The sequence below is a fragment of the Megascapheus bottae genome, chromosome 4, assembly GCF_031878675.1.
Source record: "Megascapheus bottae isolate mThoBot1 chromosome 4, mThoBot2.hap1, whole genome shotgun sequence".
Taxonomy (NCBI): Eukaryota; Metazoa; Chordata; class Mammalia; order Rodentia; family Geomyidae; genus Megascapheus; species Megascapheus bottae.
In genome coordinates this window covers 11,522,778-11,541,938 of record NC_143512.1, presented here as the reverse complement: position 1 = coordinate 11,541,938, position 19,161 = coordinate 11,522,778, and the positions used below count along the sequence as shown (strand labels likewise).

Below are 19,161 nucleotides of genomic sequence, written 5' to 3'. Positions count from 1 at the left end.
CACCCAAACATCCACTTGGGATTGCCACTGGTTCTCCTGCCAACCAGAAATTAGGAGTTGGAGAGGGTACAGACCCTGGGGTCCCTGAAGGCCAGGGATGAGAGCAGCAAGGCCCAGGACCTGCTGGTAAGTCTCTAGGCTCTTGGAATCCTTCAGGACATCTGTACTTTTTCTTTAGTCTATGGTCAGAGACATGGTCCCAGGTTTGCAAACACATCCTCCTGATCCTCCTACCCCCGATCTCCATCCCCCTGCAGGAAGCTGGAGTGTGGCAGCTGGCAGGATAAGGAGCTCTGGAGCAGGTAAGAAAGCCCCAGAGCTGCCTCCCATCTTCAGAGACCCATGCTGTGATCCCAGACTGAAGGACCTGGGGAAATGGAGACAAGGTCTCCAGAAGTGACCTGCGTATTTGGGGCTGGGAGTTGCAATACATAGTTCACTTGGTGTTGAGGTGCATAGATTGCAGGAGGACACTAAGAGGCACAGGCACCATGGCTGTTGGTGCTTTTCTCAGTTTCCTTTCACTCTGGCTAGCAGCCCTTCCTCACTGCAGACCCAAGCCTGGGAATGGAGGATATTACCAGTCCTCTCTCCCAGGCAAGTCCCAAGGGCTCTATTCCTATGATTCTTTTCTGTGAAATAGAGGATTGGGTTATACTGAACACTTACTGTTCCCTGTAATTCCGTGACTATCACATCTTAAAAGTCTAGATCCAAAATGTCTCTCATCCTGGTCCCCAAGTTCTGGGCCCTTGCAGAATGTTTTTAACTGGTTGCCCTTGCACATTCTTCAGATTGAATGTGTCTGAAACTCAACTGAATTTTCCTTAATCAAGTACTCACAGGCAATAGTCTCATCCCTGGCCCACCACCCCACACTCACATGGCTGATATCTACCTGGGAGATCCTTCATCATTCTTTGTCTTCCTATGCTGTGTCCAGATGGCCCTTTCTCCTAAATTCAGTCATATCCATTCACCGATCATGCCTACTGCCAGTCTTAGTCTGAATCTGAGCTCAGTATTGTACTTCAATCTCGGTTCCCTTTTAACTCCACCCTACATTCCAATGAACTTTAAACTCAGCTCTTGTAGAAAACTCCCGAGCTTACAAGGACTTCCATTTCCTGTTGAGGAACTTCTGGCAAGGCACCCATGTCTTGTACAACCTAAGTTCTTCCAATCACAGCTGCCTCCTACACCCACCACTCCATGCAGAATACCTTTCTGCCTCTCCCTGTCTCCAGCACACTCAGGTTCACTCCCGCTGCAGGAGTTTGCTCACTTGGTGACTTGAGGCAGTCTACTTCCTGCTGAAATCCTGCTTATCACTGACAAGCTGGCTCTCTGTCATATTCTCCTCCTCCTCACAAAAGACCATTTCCATGTCCTTATTCAAGTTTTCAGGCCACCCAAGGAAAGAAAAGCTTGGGAAAGTCAAGAACTATATAAGTTTACAGGTTCCCTTTTATTATAGGGCTATGCAGAACCTTTAATCGGCCAGTGTGATAGTGACTCTCTTAGTACCCAAACTTAATCATGCATTTTTAAAAATAGCATAGTAGATAATGGTAGAGTCTGGAAATCTGATTTCCTGGTGCTTTGTGTTTAAATACTGGCTCCATCATTAAGGTTCCATTTCTATCAAATGAGTAGTCAAATGGTCTACAGCACAGCGTTATAAACACTGAATAAGCAATTCACAGGAAGTAGTTAGCATAGTACCTTGCACTTAGCATGACCTCAGGAAGTAGAATTAATAACTATAAAAGTAGTCAAGAAATTATTTGGGGAAAGTTTTATGATGGCACTTCTCACTTGAGACTTGTCATTTGTTTCACTTGTGTTTTGGACAAGTGTGATCTTTTTTTTTTTTTTCCCATCAGTCTAGTATCATGCTGAGCACATGGTAGGAACTTGACTTGTATATTTTGGTGACAACAGGTGGTGAGGCTTGATTGTAACCAAAAATTGGAAGAGGGTATTCAGCATAGCTCCATGGTACGTTAGGGTTAGATTCAACTGAAGTAAGGAACAGTCTTTCAGAGCCTGGGGGCTGGGGTGGGTGGGAGGTTCAGGAGAAGAATGGGTCACTGGGAGTTGTCAGAGGTCACTTTATTCATACCTGGTTTGTTCAGAAAAATGAGATATAACCAAACCTCACTTACCATGTCCTACTCCTCCAAAATCTTGGGAGTTTTCACATTGGGGGTACACCAGGGCATTGGGAAGTTTGTGGATGAAATCAAGGAGAGTTGGCGCCTTGGACCTCCTGGGAATGTCTCAAGCCTCTTCGGTCACTATGGAGATGGGTTGCCTCTGGCCTCTGAGACTCTCACAAGACCTGAGGCCCCTCACCCACACTTTAGCCTCCCATAGGCATAACCAGAGACAAGGCAGACCCAGGAGAGCAAGAAGTGAGAGACGGAGAGAGAGAGAACCAGCAGCCCAAGATGGCCAGAGCAAAGAGCTGAAGGAAGGAGAGAAAGGTGGCTTCATGTATAGCAAACTAAAAGGTCTCATCCTCTCAGAAAGGAGGGCCCAAGAGTGGGGGGTGCAGAGCAGGTCACTGAAAAGCACAGAAGTCTGGAGTCTCCCTGGGCTCTCCTTCCTATAGCCTGGGCTGGTGACCATGGTGGGGACATAAGGGACAGGGGCCCACTAATTGCTGGCTGTTGAGGAGTGTTTCCATGCAGAGCTGGGAAAGGGACTTGGGGAAGATCTCACCCTGAGGGAAGGGGCTGATATAATCAGCAGGCTTTCTGGTTTCACCTGAGGCAGACAGACTGGTTGTTTGCCACCATACAGAGGTGCCCTGGTGTGAGGCCTGTCACAGGCCACTCCATGGACAGACTGGAAAAATGAAGTCTTAAACCTTGGAAATAGTGGGAGGTTGAGTGTATCTACACCTGCTCTTTCTTGGTCGTTCCTAAGGAGAAGGTCTCATGAATACAGAGGGAGGGGAATTTGCTACAGATGCCTCCCACTTTGCCCAAACATGGAAATTGAGTCTGAGGATGGATAGGAAAATAGTCAGCTAAAATAGGCTGGGAATAGAGAGAGTGTATGTGTGGTTGGGGGAGGAAGGTGTTGAAGTTGAAGAAAAGGGTTAAGATTAGGAATGGGGAAACTGAGGTCCTTAGGTGACGACAAAGGGCTGCTTTCAGTCTCTCTCACTTCTTCTCTCAGTTCCAGAAAAATAAGAAACCAAAACTCCAAAAATAGAGAACTTTATTATCAGGGGCAAGTGTATAGGGCTGGGATGGGGGTCGGGGCCCAGCCCCAGGAGCCTGGGCATGAGGAAAACGTTAATATACAGTACACACAAAAGGCACAAAGTGGGGAGTTTGTAACTCCCCCAGCAGATTCCCCACCCAGATGCCCACCAGGACCTCAGATTGCCTGTTTCCCTCCCGAGAAATACTTATGGCTGGTCTCAGAGAGGGACCCAGGCTTAGATTAAACCTGTTTCCACTTGCCTTGTGCTCCCCCATTCTGGCTTTAAACCCTTCTGCTCACCTGACTCTCAACTTCCCACCCACAAAAACTGCAGCTTGTCCAGCATCCCAAATCAGAAAGTCACAGGCTTCTCCCGTCTGGGGAGGGGGCAGGGAGAAGAACACAGTAACACCTTCCCTCAGTTTCCACTCAGCCTAATCCCTCATGCCTGGACTAGGCAGCAGGATTCTTACCAAGGCCTCCACACTCCCAGATCAGAGATCCCACCTCCCACTGCTAACTCTGGTTGGCCCCCATGTGGTCTGGTGAGTGAGGCAGGCATGCTACACCTGCTCCATCATTCCCACACCTCGGTCCAGATGGCACCGCGGTAGGGATGGGGTGGGGGCTGTGGTGTGCTAAGCCGAAAGGGCTGGCCTACCTGCTTGCTGGGGTATTTGGGGGGGTTGGTACGGTAGCTGTAGTCGGAGTACTGCTCAGAGCCCGTGGATGTGGTGTCCCCAGTGCCCACAAATGTGTTTGCAGGCGGCAGGTCCTGCACCACCTGGTGCTTCTTGGAGGCCGAGGGTGACTGGGGCTGCAGCTGGATGGAAGGCAGTGGGGAGTTAGAACGGTAGTGGCGGCCCAGGTCAGGACTGCCTGGTGGGTAGTTGAGGGGCAGGTGGATGCGAGGACTGTCTCCTGGGGCATCGCTCATCAGGTTGAACTTGAGAGACTTCTGCAGCCCAGCTTCGTCTTCATCTTCCACTGGTTTCACAGGCTTTGGGGATTTACTCTTCTTGCCTTTGCTTTTGTTTCCTTTTGAGGCTTTGCCACTGGGCTTGGGAGCATACAGGTCCTTGGTTTCCTTCTTACCAGCCTGGTAGCCACTCTTGGCTTCCCGCTGCCGGCAGTAGCGCACAAGCACTGCCAGGGCGATGAGCAAAGCCACAGCCACGACACCCGCCACAACACCAAAGAGGATGTTGCCACGCTGCTTGGAGCGCTCATACTCTGGATCTCCGGCAATGTCAATATCCAGTGGTGTGTCCATGCTATGGCCCAGTAGAGTCTCCAGCAGTGTGCGGTTGGCTAGGGTCTCGTTGACATAAAGGTGGACCAACGCTGTGCCATAGCGTGGGGGCTTGCCTCGGTCACTGACCTTCACCACAAGACGGTGCAGCCCATGGTGACGCCGCTCAATCTCTTTCTCTAGGGTGATGGCACCGGAGTGTGGCCCAATCTGGAAGAGTCCATAAGGGTTGCCACCAGCGATGCTGTAGATCAGCTCAGCGTTGACACCAGAGTCCATGTCCTCAGCTGTCACTTGGCTGACTGTCTCACCGAGACGCGTCTGGGGGGTCAGCAGCCGGTGGGAAGTGTTGGAGGGGGCAGTGATAAAGGGGGCATTGTCATTCTCATCTAGCACATTGATGGTGACGCCAACGTAAGCCGAGCGTGGTGGAACACCGCCATCCACTGCCTTCAGCTGGAAGGTGTAGGTGCTCTGTTGTTCTCGATCAAAGCTCAGGCTGGACAAGATAGTGCCTGTGCCATTCTGGATAACAAAGTCACCATTGTCCTGTTCCACTGAGAGCTGGACACGGGCATTTTCCCCCTTGTCCCCATCAATGACTGTTACCATGCCCACTGGACTCAGTGCTGGCATGTTCTCCATCACTGAGAAGTTGTAGCCACTCAGCATAAATTTGGGGTCATTGTCATTGCAGTCCAACACATTGACAAGGACAGTGGCTGTGCCCTGGAGACTGGGGCTGCCCCGGTCAGCTGCCACCACCTTTAGCTCATAGCTGTCCCTCTGTTCTCGATCTAGGGACGTCTTCACCCTGATCTCTCCATTCTCAGGTGAAATGGTAAAGAGACCCTGGGCAGCGGGCTCAGGCTCCAGAGAGTAAACCAGCTCTGCATTAGAACCCGAGTCAGCATCACTGGCGGTGACCTCAGCCACCACTTCACCAGGCTTGTTGTTTTCTGGGAAGGCAACTTCAGTCACACTCTGGGTAAAGACAGGTGCATTGTCATTGACATCGACCACCTGCACCTTAAGGGAATTGGTGCTAGAGAGTGGGGGGTTGCCAGAGTCCACAGCCACAATCTCAATGGTGTAGTCTTTGACCTTCTCATAGTCCAGCGGGGTAGTGGTCTGCAGGAAGTACTTCTTCTTGCTGTCACTGCCCGTCTCACTGGCCTGCCGGAGCTGGAAAGGCACATCACCTGCTACCACACAGGTGACAGCTGCATTCTCTCCCTCATCTCGGTCAGATACCTGCACCAGAGCCACAGCTGTCTCCTCTGCCACGTCCTCTGAGATGTTAGCCATACCGTCTTGATGGGTCACCAGCCCTATGCCTCGGATCTCAATGGTAGGAGCATTGTCATTCATGTCTTTCACGGTCACGACCACTTGGGCCCGGGCACTCTTGGGGTTGGCGCCTCGGTCCTTAGCAAGCACTGAGAAGCGCAGGGTACTGAGGTCTTCACGGTCCACAGGGCCTTGAACAGTGATGACTCCAGTGTTTCTGTCCAGCCTCAGGAGACGCCTCACAATTTCAGGCGCCTGGTGGAATGTGTAGTCAATCTCTGCATTGGCACCTTGGTCCGAGTCATTGGCCTTCACCTATAGAGGAGGAGCAAAACCCAAGCAAAACAGCAATGGGTGAGGCCGAGCATAGCAAATCACAGATACATGTACTGCCAATGTTCTTCCCGGTGAGAAGGGTGGACACAATGCATCTAACCTAGTGCTCTTTCCAATACAGAACATGCAATGCCTTTTCCCCCATCCTGACACTGTAGCAGACATTATGAACCTATTTTCCTGAAGAGCCTATACGAAACCGATAAGTCATTCTCAGTCACAAAGCCCACCAGTAGAGACAGGACAGGGAAGAAATTCTTTCCTTTTCTTTCTTTTTTTTTTGTTTCATGCCAGGGCTGGGGACTGAACTTAAGGCCTGGGTTCTATCCCTGAGCTTTTTGTTGTTGTTGTTGTTCAAGGCTAGCACCCTGCCATTTAAGCCACAGCTCACTTCCAGCTTTTTGATGGTTGATTGGAGGGAAGGGTTTCACAAACTTTCCTGCCTGGGCTAGAGTTGAACAGTCATTCTCAGATCTCAGCCTCCAGAGTAGCTAGGATTACAGGTGTGAGCTGCTGGTGTCTAGCTCTACCCTCCATTTCTGAAATAGTCCTTTCACATGTGGATATAAAGATCCAATACACCACCAGGGAAACTCCTTAATGAAATTCCATCAGCCCCCAATCTTCTGAAATGGTGCATTAATAGGGAAGTGCCCATGCATGTACTTATGAACATACCATGTGCGCAGGCATGCATCCCATACATGTATGACTGTGCGGGCTGTGTGACAGATAATGGTGAGAAGAGGCCATGCTTGTGTATAAGTATTTGCATGCATGAGTGAAGACTCCTGTGCCCACCTGGAGGCCACAGTGAGGGATTTCTATTGAAAGCAGCCAGGTAGGGATGTGGGTCAGAGGAAATCCATCAGGCCTGGATCAGCCACTGTCCCAGCCACTGTTTTTCCACCCAGCCACTGCTCTGTCAAACCGGGGAAACCTGTTTCAGCAGCTCTTTGACTGCTGGCAGGCGCTGGCAAGGCACTAGTGTCAGGAATCCGGCCTGAGCCTGCGGCCAGGAGGGAGGGGTTAGTGTAGGCCACAGAGCTTGCTGGCAGCGGGCTTGGGCTCCCAGCATCAAACAATGAACTGTCTGTCCCTTTGCAGTAGGCACGCCCTCCCACGCCAACGCCGACGCTAACTGGGCCCAAGTCTATACAAACACGGATAGTAATGGAGGAACAGGAACCAGGTAAGAATAGCCATGAGGGACCACGGGTCAGGAAGAAATTAAGGACTGCAAGTAGTTCATAACCAGACAGACTGTGATGGTGGGATGGGTAGGGATGAAGGCAGGGGACAAACTTGGCAGAATCTGTCTGTGGCAAGCAAAACAAGTCTTGAGTTCAAATCTCAGCTGAGCCACTTTCCAAATATGGATGTGACCTTGAGCTAATTATTTAACCTCAAGTCTCAAGTCTACAAACATATAAAATGGGGATTAATAAAAGAACTTTCCACAGAACTGTAGTAAAGAGTCAATGGATAACACATAAAAATTCCTACCATTGTCTAGCACATGGAAAGTGCTTCTTTGTCTTTTTGTCTATCTGTCTGTCATCTATCCACCCATCCTTCGGTCTCTGGAAAATCTCTGGTGCTGGGGTCTGCACCTCATATGTCCTCAAATCATTGCTATGTTCTAGGGCTTTTACTACAGAGGAGACTTCTGAGCGGCCCCAGTGTTGAGGGCCAAATCCTAACAGCTTCTCTAAGCCCTGACCCTAGCCTATTTGTTAACACAGACATATGGTTATTCTCCTACTATCTCCCTTCTGTGGACTGGGCACCCAGATTCTTATCTGCCTCTTGTCTTAAGTCTCTATCTCTGTCTGTGACTCTTGACTTCCATCTATCTCACGTCCCTGTTCAATTCTGACTCTGCCCCTATTCTCATACTCTCTTATCAGCCTTGGGAGCCTCAAGCCCATTCTCTGACCTGCTCTCATGTTCATCTCCCTGCAACGATGTAAAGCCATTCCACTCACAGACTCTGAAGTCAGACTGCGGAGTATGACTAACAGTGGGCTCTGATATAAGCTGTGATATTAGGCAAGTTTCTTAATCTCTAGGGGCTCAGCTTCCCATCAATAAGATGGGGATAATGCTTACTTATACTTCAAGGATTAAATGATATACTATACATAGTATGTTTAGAACAGTGCCCAGGACCTAGGCTATTATTATTTGATATCTTGACTGTTTCCTTTTTCTTTCTCAGCCTCATTTCCAGATTCCAGTCTGCCAGTTATCCTAAAAAGGTAGAAACTCCCACCCACCCACTTCAGCTCCAGGACTTAGGGAAAAGGGTCTCCCAGGATGGGTAACGGTCTCCAGAGCAGCTAAGCCCTCCTAGCTCCCTCCCACCACAGAATGAGACAGCCTCAGCCCATGGGGAAGGAGAAAGGAGCTGGGGCTGGCAGGAGGCCAGACTGAGATGACAGTGGGAGATACACCCACCTGTCTGTGGGGACGCTTTCTTTGCTCCCTCCCAGGCCCCAGCCCCACCAAGCCACACAGCCCCTGGGGCAGTTCCCAGGGAGAGGGATGTTGAGAACTTCCACAAAGCTTAGTGACCCCCACCCCCCATGAGTGCCCCATGCCCAGGGGAAGAGGCAGGTGTATAAACAACCCAGTGTGGCTTGTCAGAACTCTGAGGATCCCCTTGGCTAAAATGATCTCATCTGACTTTGCGGCTAAAGGGAACCTCTCCCTGCTTAGAAAAATCCCACCATCTTAGGAGAGGGTCAACAGAATCAGAGGTGATAGGGTTCCTTTGTGCCATCTCAGTTCCCCTGGTCAAAAGAGAAGGTCACCTTGTGACTGGGAGCATTTCCATAACTTGAGTCTGCCTTGTGGTGGTAGTGGTAGGAGGGGGAACAATTAAGAGGGGGTACCATTTCAATGTTATCACTGTCACCTAAGTAGCTTAACAGAAGAAGATAACATCACCTCTCCTGGTGGGGGAGGGGAGGTTGGTGGGAAGGCTTCACCTCAATGCTGAGATGGGGGAAGAAAAGAATTCTAACCTGATTCAAGAGCATTCCTATTTCTTTCTTTCTTTCTTTCTTTTTCTGCCAGTCCTGGGGCTTGATCTCAGGGCTTAGGTGCTGTCCGTGAGCCTCTCTGTGCTCAAGGCTAGACGTCTACCACTTGAGCCACAGCGTCACTTCTGGCTTTTTTTGAGTAGTTTATTGGCAATAAGAGTCTCACAAGGACTTTTCTGCCCGGGCTAGCTTTGAACCACAGATATGAGCCACTGGCACCCAGCTAGGACTCCTATTTCTAAAGATGGATCCCTTGAGAAGTGACATGAAGGGACCTCTCACCTGGATGACTGAGTGGCCGATGGGGCTATTCTCAGACAGCTCAGCCTCATAGGAGGGCCGCTCGAACTTGGGAGCGTTGTCGTTGGTATCAAGCACAGTGACACGCAGCAGGGCACTGCTGGCACGTGGGGGGCTGCCACCATCCTGTACCTTGATGGTGAGGTCGTAGGAGTCCCAACGTTCACGATCCAGGTTGCCCATCACAATGAGCTGTGGCTGCTTCTCTTCCTGGTCCTCAGCCACTTGCAGCCCAAACAGCTCTTGGGCCTCAGGCCCAGCCTGTAGCTCATAGGAAGCCACACCGTTGGGTCCAGCATCTCGATCCGAAGCCAGTGGGATGGGGAAGAGTGAGCCAATGTTGGTGTTCTCAGGGATGGCCAGAGTGATAACAGGTGAGGCGAAGTTGGGAGTGTTATCGTTGATGTCCTGTACCTCGATCTGGCCCTCCAGCAACCGGGGGCTGCCATTCTGCACAAGGTCTGTGATAGACACCTCAAATTCCAGGATGCAGGGTTCACCGGGGAGTTGGTTCTGGCATTCACGGAGTCCCTCACGGTCAATGGAGGTCTCTGTGGTGAAGATGTCACCCGTCTTGCCATCAACTCGAAGGTATGGAGCACCTACCTCTAGTTTGTACAGATGGCCCACATCTGGAAAGCCATAGTCGGCCGCAAGGCTTCCAATGAGGGTGTTAGGTGGCTGTTCCTCTGGCACCTTGTACACTATCGGAGTGCTATGGCCTGCAGACGGAGCTGACAGGAGCAGCAGTGCCAGCAGTAAGAGGGGCAACAACAATTGCTGTCCCCCCGGGCCTGAGCTGGGCCTCAGGGGCCCCATCCTGGCAGGCTCCAGAATCAGGAGAACTACAAGAAAAAGCAAAACAGATGCCATCAGCTAGGAAGAGGAAGTTAGCCCTGAGGGCTACCCAGAGCAACCCCTCTCTCTTATACACTATTTTACCCCTCAAGAAAAGTCAATACCACCCCAGAAACCTGATTTCAGAACCCATAACCCAGAGTCTCACCCACAGCCGGGTGTAGCAGCCGTGTCTGGCCCAGCTGGAGGAGCTGGTAAGAGGCCTGGCAGGCCTAGAGCAGTTCCCACCCATGGAACGCCCTTATCCACCTGACGTTCTTTGGGTACCAGCCCTCCCTCCTCCCTCCTTTTCTTTCCCTCCCTGTTCTCAGCTCTGTGCTTTGCACAACACCTCCTTCTCACCAGCATCCTGCCTTAGTCACCCATGGTAATTACCCTGATACTGAGATAGGGAGAGAAAGAGAGAAGTAAAGAGGTTAGGCCCTGGACATCTCTATTCTAAGTGCCTCTCCCTGCATCAGTAGGAGAAAGGTGTGCCCCCTAGTCACCCCAGACCCTGGCACCACTACTAACCATAATGGAGTGAGAGAGCAAGAGTCCCTCATGTCTCCCTCTTTCAAAATGTCAAATCAGTGGACATGGATGTGATAGGGTATCTCAAAGCCACCTTCTCTGACAATCATCACCCACCAATGTCCTCTAAGAACAGCTTGGATTGGACCCCAACCAAGGCTCGTAAAAATAGCTAACACTGAGGAGTTAGCTTTCTCCAACTCCTCCCCATAAACATGCACATCAAGCTCGCTGTTCCTGGGGTTTTTCTCCTCTGCCTGTTGCCATAAGCAAAATGCGTAAAAGGGAGCTGAGGTCAAGAGTGGGGTCGGGACTGTGGTCAGGACTGGCCCTCAAATTGCTGTTGGGAGCTGCCCTGGCCTGTCCTTAGAAACTGGGAGTCCAGCAGGTCTAACTGGGACACTGCTGTGATGACACCATTGGGGCCTTCCCCAGGTCCCTCCTCCATCGCCACTCACACACTCTATGGATGTATAGGGTTTTTTTTTTGGGGGGGGTGTTGGTTATTTTTCAGCAATGGGGGTGGAATCTAGGGTCCTACACACACATACTAGGCGAGCTGTATACCACGGAGCTAGATCTCTAACCCTCAATTTCTTGAGACAGGGTCTTGCTATGGAGCTCAGTCTGGTCTTGAATTTTCAACCTTCTACACACACCACCACACCCTTTCTAGCTTCTATTTGGCCCTTCTCACCAACATCTAGGTCCTACCATATATTCTTACTTCCCTGCCTAACTGGTCCTGTCTTGTCTCACTCCTGCCTTTCCTTGTCCTCCTCTAGATCCTTCTAGTACTTACAAATGCTCAGCCAACTACAACTGTACCTCCACTACAATAACCCTATTCTATCACCCGGTGCCCCCCCCCCACTTTGATTTTGTGGCTATCCATCTGTCTACCTAAGCCAGACCTGACAGCTACCTATCCAGCCTTGACTGCCTCTTCCTCTATGCAAATCCAAAATCTCCAGCCCAGCACTGTTCCTTTGGAAGGCAGAGGCTCCTACTTTTCCCACTCCTGGAATTTCCACCCCAGGCCTGACACCATCCACACCCATCCCACAGAAGGCATGTTGTAGCCACCCCATGATTCCTTCTCACAGTAACCTCTCCTGCCTCTCACTCACAGCCACTTATTGTCTTTTCCAATCTTGAGGCAATGAATCACTGGGTGGCCTGGGATAACACCTGCTCTGTTATTTATTCAACTGGTGTTGCGCACCTATTCTACTGTCCTCCATCACTACACAAATCCTAAGCATCCTGAAGGATGGGATACAACTCTGTATATTCGCTCAACTTCCTATCTCTACCACTGCAGTTTGGTAAAGCTGGGCACACAGAAGAAATAGGTGCGCATGTAGGAATTCAATGAAATTCTTACGATGTGCCAGACTTTAGCCTGGGTACTAGAAATAGATGCCTAGTAACTTAGGCAATAAAGACTGGCACAGTAACAGTTCTACCTCAATGGTTGGGTCAGTTCTGTTGAGTTGCCTCTGTGTATCCATTTGACATCATAAAGTAACAGGGTAAAGGACCCTGGCTGAGGCATTAGATAACCTAAGGCAAACTCCAGCTGCCCAGTCTCAGGCTGTATAACTTGGAACAAATGATTTAGCACCTCAGTTTCCCTAATCTGTCAAATATAGTTATCCATTCCCTAGTGGGTTTACAAGTCAAATTCCTAAAAAATGTCAGTACTCAACAAATGTTTCAAAGTAGTTAGCACAGGACTAGAGATAAATTTCAGCAGTAGAGTCCCTGCCTGGCAAGCCAAGGCCAGTACTACCAAATAGATAATAAAGAAACCTATTTGGAAAATCTGCTTCCTGTAAAAGCTGAAAAAGGGAAAGCCTCTACTCATTTACTCCTCTATCCCCATGGCCTAGAACTGGACCTAGATACACATGACACTCAATAACTAACTTTTGCCTAATTTCCTGTGTCTATCACCTCTTGGCATTGGCCAACAGTCCTTGCTTGTTGACTTGTCTACTTATAGAGTCCCCTGCTCTACCAGGGACATTGCTGGGGTAAAATGTAAGCCTTCTCCACTTAGGGCACAGAAGAGACCTCAGAAAATGCTCACTGAATATACAGATTCTCTACATGAGTCAAATGCTTCACTTCCTCCTGGGTCCCTTTCTCAAGTTAGAGGTCCCTCCTCAATATGTGTGAGGTCCTTATCAGATTAATGTATGGGTTTATTCTCATTTGCAACCTTAACCTCTTTAAAAGAAGGAAAAATTTATTTGATGCCTATATGGATCTACCACCGTACAACCACCTCCCTCTCTATCTGCATGGACCTGGCACAGGGCTCATCCTTTGTGCATGCGTGTATGTGCGTGAGTGTGTGTGCATGAGTGCGTGTGCGTGTGTGTGTGTATGTGTGTATACAGGTCTTGGACTTGAATTTCTGTGCTCACAGCTTAAACCACAGCTACACTTCTGGCCTTTTTTTTTTTTTTGCTGTGGGGGAAGGGCAATTAGTTAGGGACAAGAATCTTACTGATTTCCCTGTCTGGTCAGGCTTCAAACTGAGATCCTCAACTCTCAGCCTCCTGAATAGCTAGGATTATAGGCAAGAGCTACTGGCACCTGGCACAGGGCTCCTCTTTAAGTCCCATCCCAAACACATCCCCCAAGGGACTTCATTCCCTTCTGGGTACTTTGTCTTACTGCCCTGCACTCATCCTGGCATGATTCTCTGTGTAAGTACGAGCCGACTAGTGACTACATGGAAGCCTGTGGGAATTACCCTAAACCCAGTGAAGAGAAGAAATAAGGCAAAGCCACTCACTATCAGCCACCATCTCCAGACCAAGAATAGTTAACTTTTTGTGGCTATATTCCTCCTTAAGAATCTTACAAGAGGCTTTCTCCCCATCTGAGGTCACAACCTGAGACTAACCCTTCAGAGCTCTGGCCCCCTTCAGGAAATCCCTTACCTCCAGCCAGGAGTCATGGAAAAATTACAGTATTCAATTGAGTTTGAAGAACTATAGAGTAAAATCCAAGGCTAGGAAGGTGTCAGGGGAGGGAGATTCCTGAGATGTAAAACAGGGCCAGAGAGAGGGTTGTCTAAAGTGGGGTAACCGCTGAGGCCTTAGAAGCACCTTCAATATGAGGATTATCTGGCCCCACCCTTAGGAATTTTGATTGGAAGGCCGAATCTGGAGAGCACCTTAAGGCAGCAGTGATATTTTAAAGGACGCAGAAAGACTGAGAACAATGTTGACCTACTCTAGGGCTACCACAGAGTTCAGAAAAAGCCCAAGGCCCTGCAAACAGTATCATCATCACCTTTTCCACCCACATCGTTCAGCACCACCATTATCCTAGTGAACACTAAGGTTTTACTAACATATTGCTAAAGGAACGTGCATGAAACCTCATTGACTCCTCCTAGCCTTCCAAAAGGGATATATTTATTATTACAGCTTCCCTCCCATATTACAAATGATCAAACTGAGATACAAAAATACATTAATCATCTTTAGGTAGCAGAAGTAATATGAGAAAGAGCCAGGATGTAAGAACTAGAGTACCTCTTTGAATCCTAAGATCTGGGGAAAAGGTTGGGTTGGGGCAGTGAATCAACAGAAATCCCCAAACCTGTAACATGATGTTTGTTATGGGCTTCCAGAGGGAAAGAAGAGGGTTTAGTGTTCCAGGTCAGAATCCAAGCTCTGTTGCGGCTCACCCAAAGGTCATGTGGCCAGGAAGAGCATGTGGCTAGGAAGGGCAGTAAGTGGCCGCCCTCATCCCTACCCCCACCATTTATGAACTTTGTCCCCAGCAGTTGGTACAAGGAGTCATTAGGCTTAGGCAGCTGCCTTTGAAGCCATTAGGGCCTTATCAGCCCTGTCAAGGACTGCCTGCCTTCCTGGGCAAGGGTACCCAGATCCCAAGAAAAAAGAACCTAAACAAGGGCAGGCACAGTGACCCATCTTTCTCAGGACTGAGGACCATAAGATCCATTAAGGACAAGGGCCCCAAAAGTTCAAGGAAACCACGTCTGCGGAACATCTAAGCAGGAATGAGGACAGGTGAGTTCATTCAGGAAAAAAAAAAATCTTCAATTCCAGACTACGTGGGGATGGGTCCAAGGTTCACTTCCAGCTGGGTACTAGGAGACCTATCACCGTCCTACTGACCAGGTCAGCTCTGAATACCTATCCTCACACCAACACTATTATACAACAGCCACTGCTGCTGCAGGCATAAAATACCAAGGGACAAAGGGACCATCTGAGAGCCTGGGAAGCAAGAGGGGCTGCGTGGGGTGGAGCTGTTAAGAGGCCTCCCACAGTGAGCAGCCCTCAGTTCTTCTCCCAGATCTTCCACAACCCTCTATTAGCCTCTGCAATCTTCTGGGCACCTGCATTCTTGAGCCAGATTGTTGGGTTTGAACCCTTTGCTCCACCATTTCCTAGATGTGTGTGTGAGTGTGTGTGTGTGTGTGTGTGTGTGTGACAGAGAGACCTTACTTATATGAAGTCACTTTTCTGCACCTATTTTATATTATAAAATGGAAATCATTCCTGCCTCTTGAAGTTATTCAGGAGGATTAAATACAATCCGATGATTAAATAAGATCCATTATATTCTGGAGAACAGATGTAAAAATAAAGTCTTCCAACCCCAGAAGAGAGAATTTATTGCCAGCACTGGACACATAATAGGTGCTTGCTGCTTTGATGACTACATGAAGCAATGCCCTGCAGCTGGCGAAGTCTATGAAAGGATGTGATCTACATACATACTTAAATACATGCATATATATATTCACTATTGCACCTTCACCATTCACCCATAGACCCTGACAGAACTTAAACAGAACCCCTCTCTGAAGTACCAAACTCTCTTTGCTCATATGGACAGCTCCCACGCCTGCATTACACGGACGCCTCTGTCCCGACTCCTCTCACGAAGCCCTCTTAACTAGTAGGCACCCATTCTTTCCAGAAGCCCTGACGCTTGCCCACCTCAGGGCTGAAGTAACCACAGCAAGCTTCTCCTCTGCCTGGAAGAGGCCAGACCAACAAGACTTCCAGCTAAAGTCCCTTCCAAACTGGGAATTGGGGGTGGGAGGAGAAAAAGGGAAAACTCGATGCTTCCAAGACCCTACCACAGGTCTGTCTGTTGGCCTACCACCTTGCCTCTGGCCATGTCATCTACGGAGACTGCTCCTTGCACTTCTCTCCTGGATTCCACTACCTGTCGTAGTCTATTACAGTTCTCAATCCCCTCAAACCCGAATAACAAGAAAGTTATACCTGCCCCCACACCCATGGGCCGGGAACACCTCCTGGGGGCTGCCCCTTTCCCGGTAGATCCCAGGGGCCGACCCAGAGCAGGTACCGGAAGGAGCTTGGCGTCTTCCAATATGAAGTCCCGGGCTTCGCCGGCACGAGCAGCCCGGGAACTCAGGGCCGCGGTCAGCGGGCCCTCCCTGCACACACCCAGCGCGCGGAGCGTCTCCTCCGGGAGGATGCCCGGGGTGGTGGGGGGCGGCGGCGCTCCTGGGGTTCGGGTGGCCCCACCCCCACCCTGGCGGCGCCTGGCCTCCGGGAGCCCAGGGCGAGGCTACGCCAGGGCGCAGAACGCGCCTAGGCCGGCCGGCCACTTGCGTCCTTCGCCTCCGGGGCCGCCGCGGGGAATCCCTCTTTGCGGCGATCGCCGGTCTGGCCTAGGGTCCCCCCCCTACACACACACCCCGCAAGCCGGCGCCGGCGCGGAGCAGCGCAGCGGGCGCCGGGAAGGGGGTGGGGAGGAAACCGGCGCCGGAATCACAAAGCCGAGAGCCTGGCCGGGCGGGGACATTCCCAAGAAACCGGGAGTGGGGGAGAAGGGGGTACCGGCCCAGCTCTCGGTGAAGGCCTCGGCGTCGCCCCCAATCTCCCAGCCAGATGGAAGAGTGTCGCCGACCACCACTGGGGAAACTGAGGCCAGAAGTCTGAGCTACCGGAGAGTAGCCGGGATGAGGAAAGGGTACGAGTCCATCTTCCCAACGAATTTTGCTGCTGCGTCGCCGGCCGCCACCTCCCCCCTTCTAGCCCCAGGGCCTGACCCTCAGGACGGGCCAGAAGGGGGACAGATCGAGGGGGGTGGGTGCACAGGTGTGCTGGACCCAGGTGTACTGGTTCCCAGGTGGCTCTGATACTTCAGTTTTACGGCCCGAAAGGGGGTCTCAAACAGCGCCCCAGGGTGGTACCTAAGGCTCGAGAGCCCCAGGCAGGCAGTTTGGCGCGGCCTGCCAGGTCCAGCTGGTTCCGGGAACCCTCGGCCGGTCCGGCCCAGGAGTGGAGGTGGGGGGAGGTGCCCGCCTGGAAGCCGGTCGGTCCGGCCCTAGGGTTCCCGCTGTGCCCATGTTAACCACAACCACGTCCCAATTGCAGAGAGAGAAAGAACGAGCGAGAGCGCTTAGGGGGCTAGCTAGACCCCGCGGGCTATTCTCGACCGAATCTCTCCTCCGGGGAGAGAGGCCGAGTGTGTTTGTGTGCACGCGCCGCAGGGTGTAACGTGACCCGATGGATGTAAGGTGTGTGGCGACCCGTGTTTAAGAAGCGTGAAGCGGTGGTGACCAGGAGGCTCTGCTGTAGGTGCGTCCTACTGTGTTAGGGTGTGTGTGCCATCCAGGCGTGTGCTGAGACACTGGGCTGCGTGTGTGTGTGTGTGTGTGTGTGTGTCTGTGTGTGTGTGGAGCCAATGAGACCTGTGCTGTGTACCTATGTACTGGCCCAGGGATGAGTAACAGTATATTTAGGGTGTGTTCCTTAAAGGGACAAGTGTTGGGGGGACTAGGTTTTAAGGGTTCACGTGTCTAACTGTAGCTGTCACACTCATCCACAGGGCACAGGGCTGTTTATGTGTCTAAGTTGCCCAGTGTCACACCCGATTGTGTTGTGCTCCTGGTGGCCACGGGTTGTGTGTCCCTGCTGGCCGTGCAGACGCTGAGGCAGATTCTAAGCTGGTGACGGAGCCCCAGTGGGCGCTGGCGTGCGGGAGGTAGGTCTGTGTTCATATATGTACGGATGTGCACACGCCTGTGTGTGTGTCGGCGGTATGGCCCTCCAGGTGCCCACGGCGAGCTGGCAGCGCCTGAGTGAGCCCAGCTAGTCGCCCAACAAGTGTGTGTGTGTGTGTGTGTGTGCGTGTGCGCGCGCGCGCGCTGTGGATAATGTTCCTGGCTGGTTTCGTCCTCGAGGAGACCCCACGCCAAATGGAGGGCCGCGCGCTTCCCCAGACCATCTCCATTCCGCGCGCTCCTGGAGTCTTCCCATCCTCGCCGCTTCAAGCGCACCCCGGGTGCCGACGCCGGACTGGGGTCTGGCTCCGCCGCACCTCCCCGCCATCTCCCGGCTTCCTGCCGTGAATCTCGGAGGCCACAATGCCTCGGCCGCAACCCCCATTCGGTGGCCCAGCACCCCCCAACCTCAGTCCTAGAGCGCTGGACACCGGCCGGGCCCCCGCGGCCTCGTTCCACTGGGCGCCCCTCCCTCAGCTCCCGCCGGCCATAGCCGCTCGGGGCTCCCGAGCCTCCGCCGCCCGATCCTTACCCGCCTCCGGGCAGCACCGGCCGCCCGCCCCGCTGTCCATGAGCCGCCGCCGGCCCCGGCCCGGGCTGCGGCTCGGCACGGCTGGGGCTGGCGCTGCGGTTCGGGCTCCGGCTCCGGCTGGCTCCGGGCGCAGCAGCCCGGCAGCTTCGCGTCCGCGCCGCGCTCCCGCTCCCCGAGTGTGTGAGGCGGTAGCGGCGGCGGTGGCGGCGGCGGCGGCGGTGGCGGCGGCGGCGGCGGCGGTGGCGGAGCCAGCAGCGAGCGGAGCGCACAGCCCGGCCCGCCCCCTCCCTCCCCCTCCCTCCTGGCCCGCCCGCCCGCCTCCCGCCCGCCTCCCCGCCCCCCCTCTGGCCGGGAGGTGGAGCTCGGGACCGCTCCGGTCCCGCCGGGAGGGGACCCTAAGCACCGCTCCCCCAGACTGGACCTCCTCCCCCTTGCGGGCTCCCTTGCCTGAGGCTGGGATACACATCCTCCCCCTTTTAATTCCTCCCCCCCCGTCCCGTCTTCACCTCTCTAATCCCACCCAAGCCTCTGTCCTGGACCCTCGCGAGTCCCCTCCCCGCGCGCACCGACACCTGTCCCCCATCCTCCCCCCTGGGAAGTCGGGGTTGGGGAGCTGTCTCCGTCGGAGCCTCCTTCCCCTGCACCTGGCCCTCCAGGTCCACTCTCCCCCGCCCCGACCCCCAAGGCACCCCTCGCGGCCCTCCCTCTCGCTGCGCTCCGGGGAAGCGCACCTCCCCCTCCGGCCGACGCCGCAGAGCGGTCAGCCCGGGGGCCG

General features: G+C 52.5%; 1 protein-coding gene and 1 long non-coding RNA gene across 2 annotated transcripts; one reads left to right on the top strand and one right to left on the bottom strand.

Moving 5' to 3' along the window:
- Positions 1-8: 8 nt before the first annotated feature.
- Positions 9-5,291, top strand: LOC150063966 (uncharacterized). Its single transcript, XR_016535195.1, has 3 exons — positions 9-126; positions 258-302; positions 4,655-5,291. It is a non-coding gene; the product is annotated as an uncharacterized LOC150063966 (long non-coding RNA).
- Positions 3,215-18,562, bottom strand: Pcdh1 (protocadherin 1). The gene is made up of 3 exons (XM_090331324.1): positions 18,387-18,562; positions 9,427-10,289; positions 3,215-6,076 (listed from the first exon to the last, which is right to left on the bottom strand). The coding sequence occupies exons 1-3, from the start codon at positions 18,424-18,426 to the stop codon at positions 3,797-3,799; spliced, it is 3,183 nt and encodes a 1,060-aa protein (XP_090187450.1). The 5' UTR covers positions 18,427-18,562; the 3' UTR covers positions 3,215-3,796.
- Between the last annotated feature and the right edge of the window lie 599 nt (positions 18,563-19,161).

Bases quoted from the DNA above. Each gene is read 5' to 3' on its own strand.
- Pcdh1 (XM_090331324.1), bottom strand. From the start codon at position 18,426: ATGGACAGCGGGGCGGGCGGCCGGTGCTGCCCGGAGGCGG. The intron at 10,290-18,386 runs GTAAGGATCGGG...TTTTTCTTGTAG, and splicing joins CCGGTGCTGCCCGGAGGCGG to TTCTCCTGATTCTGGAGCCT. The intron at 6,077-9,426 runs GTGAGAGGTCCC...CCTCCTCTATAG, and splicing joins TCGGCCACTCAGTCATCCAG to GTGAAGGCCAATGACTCGGA.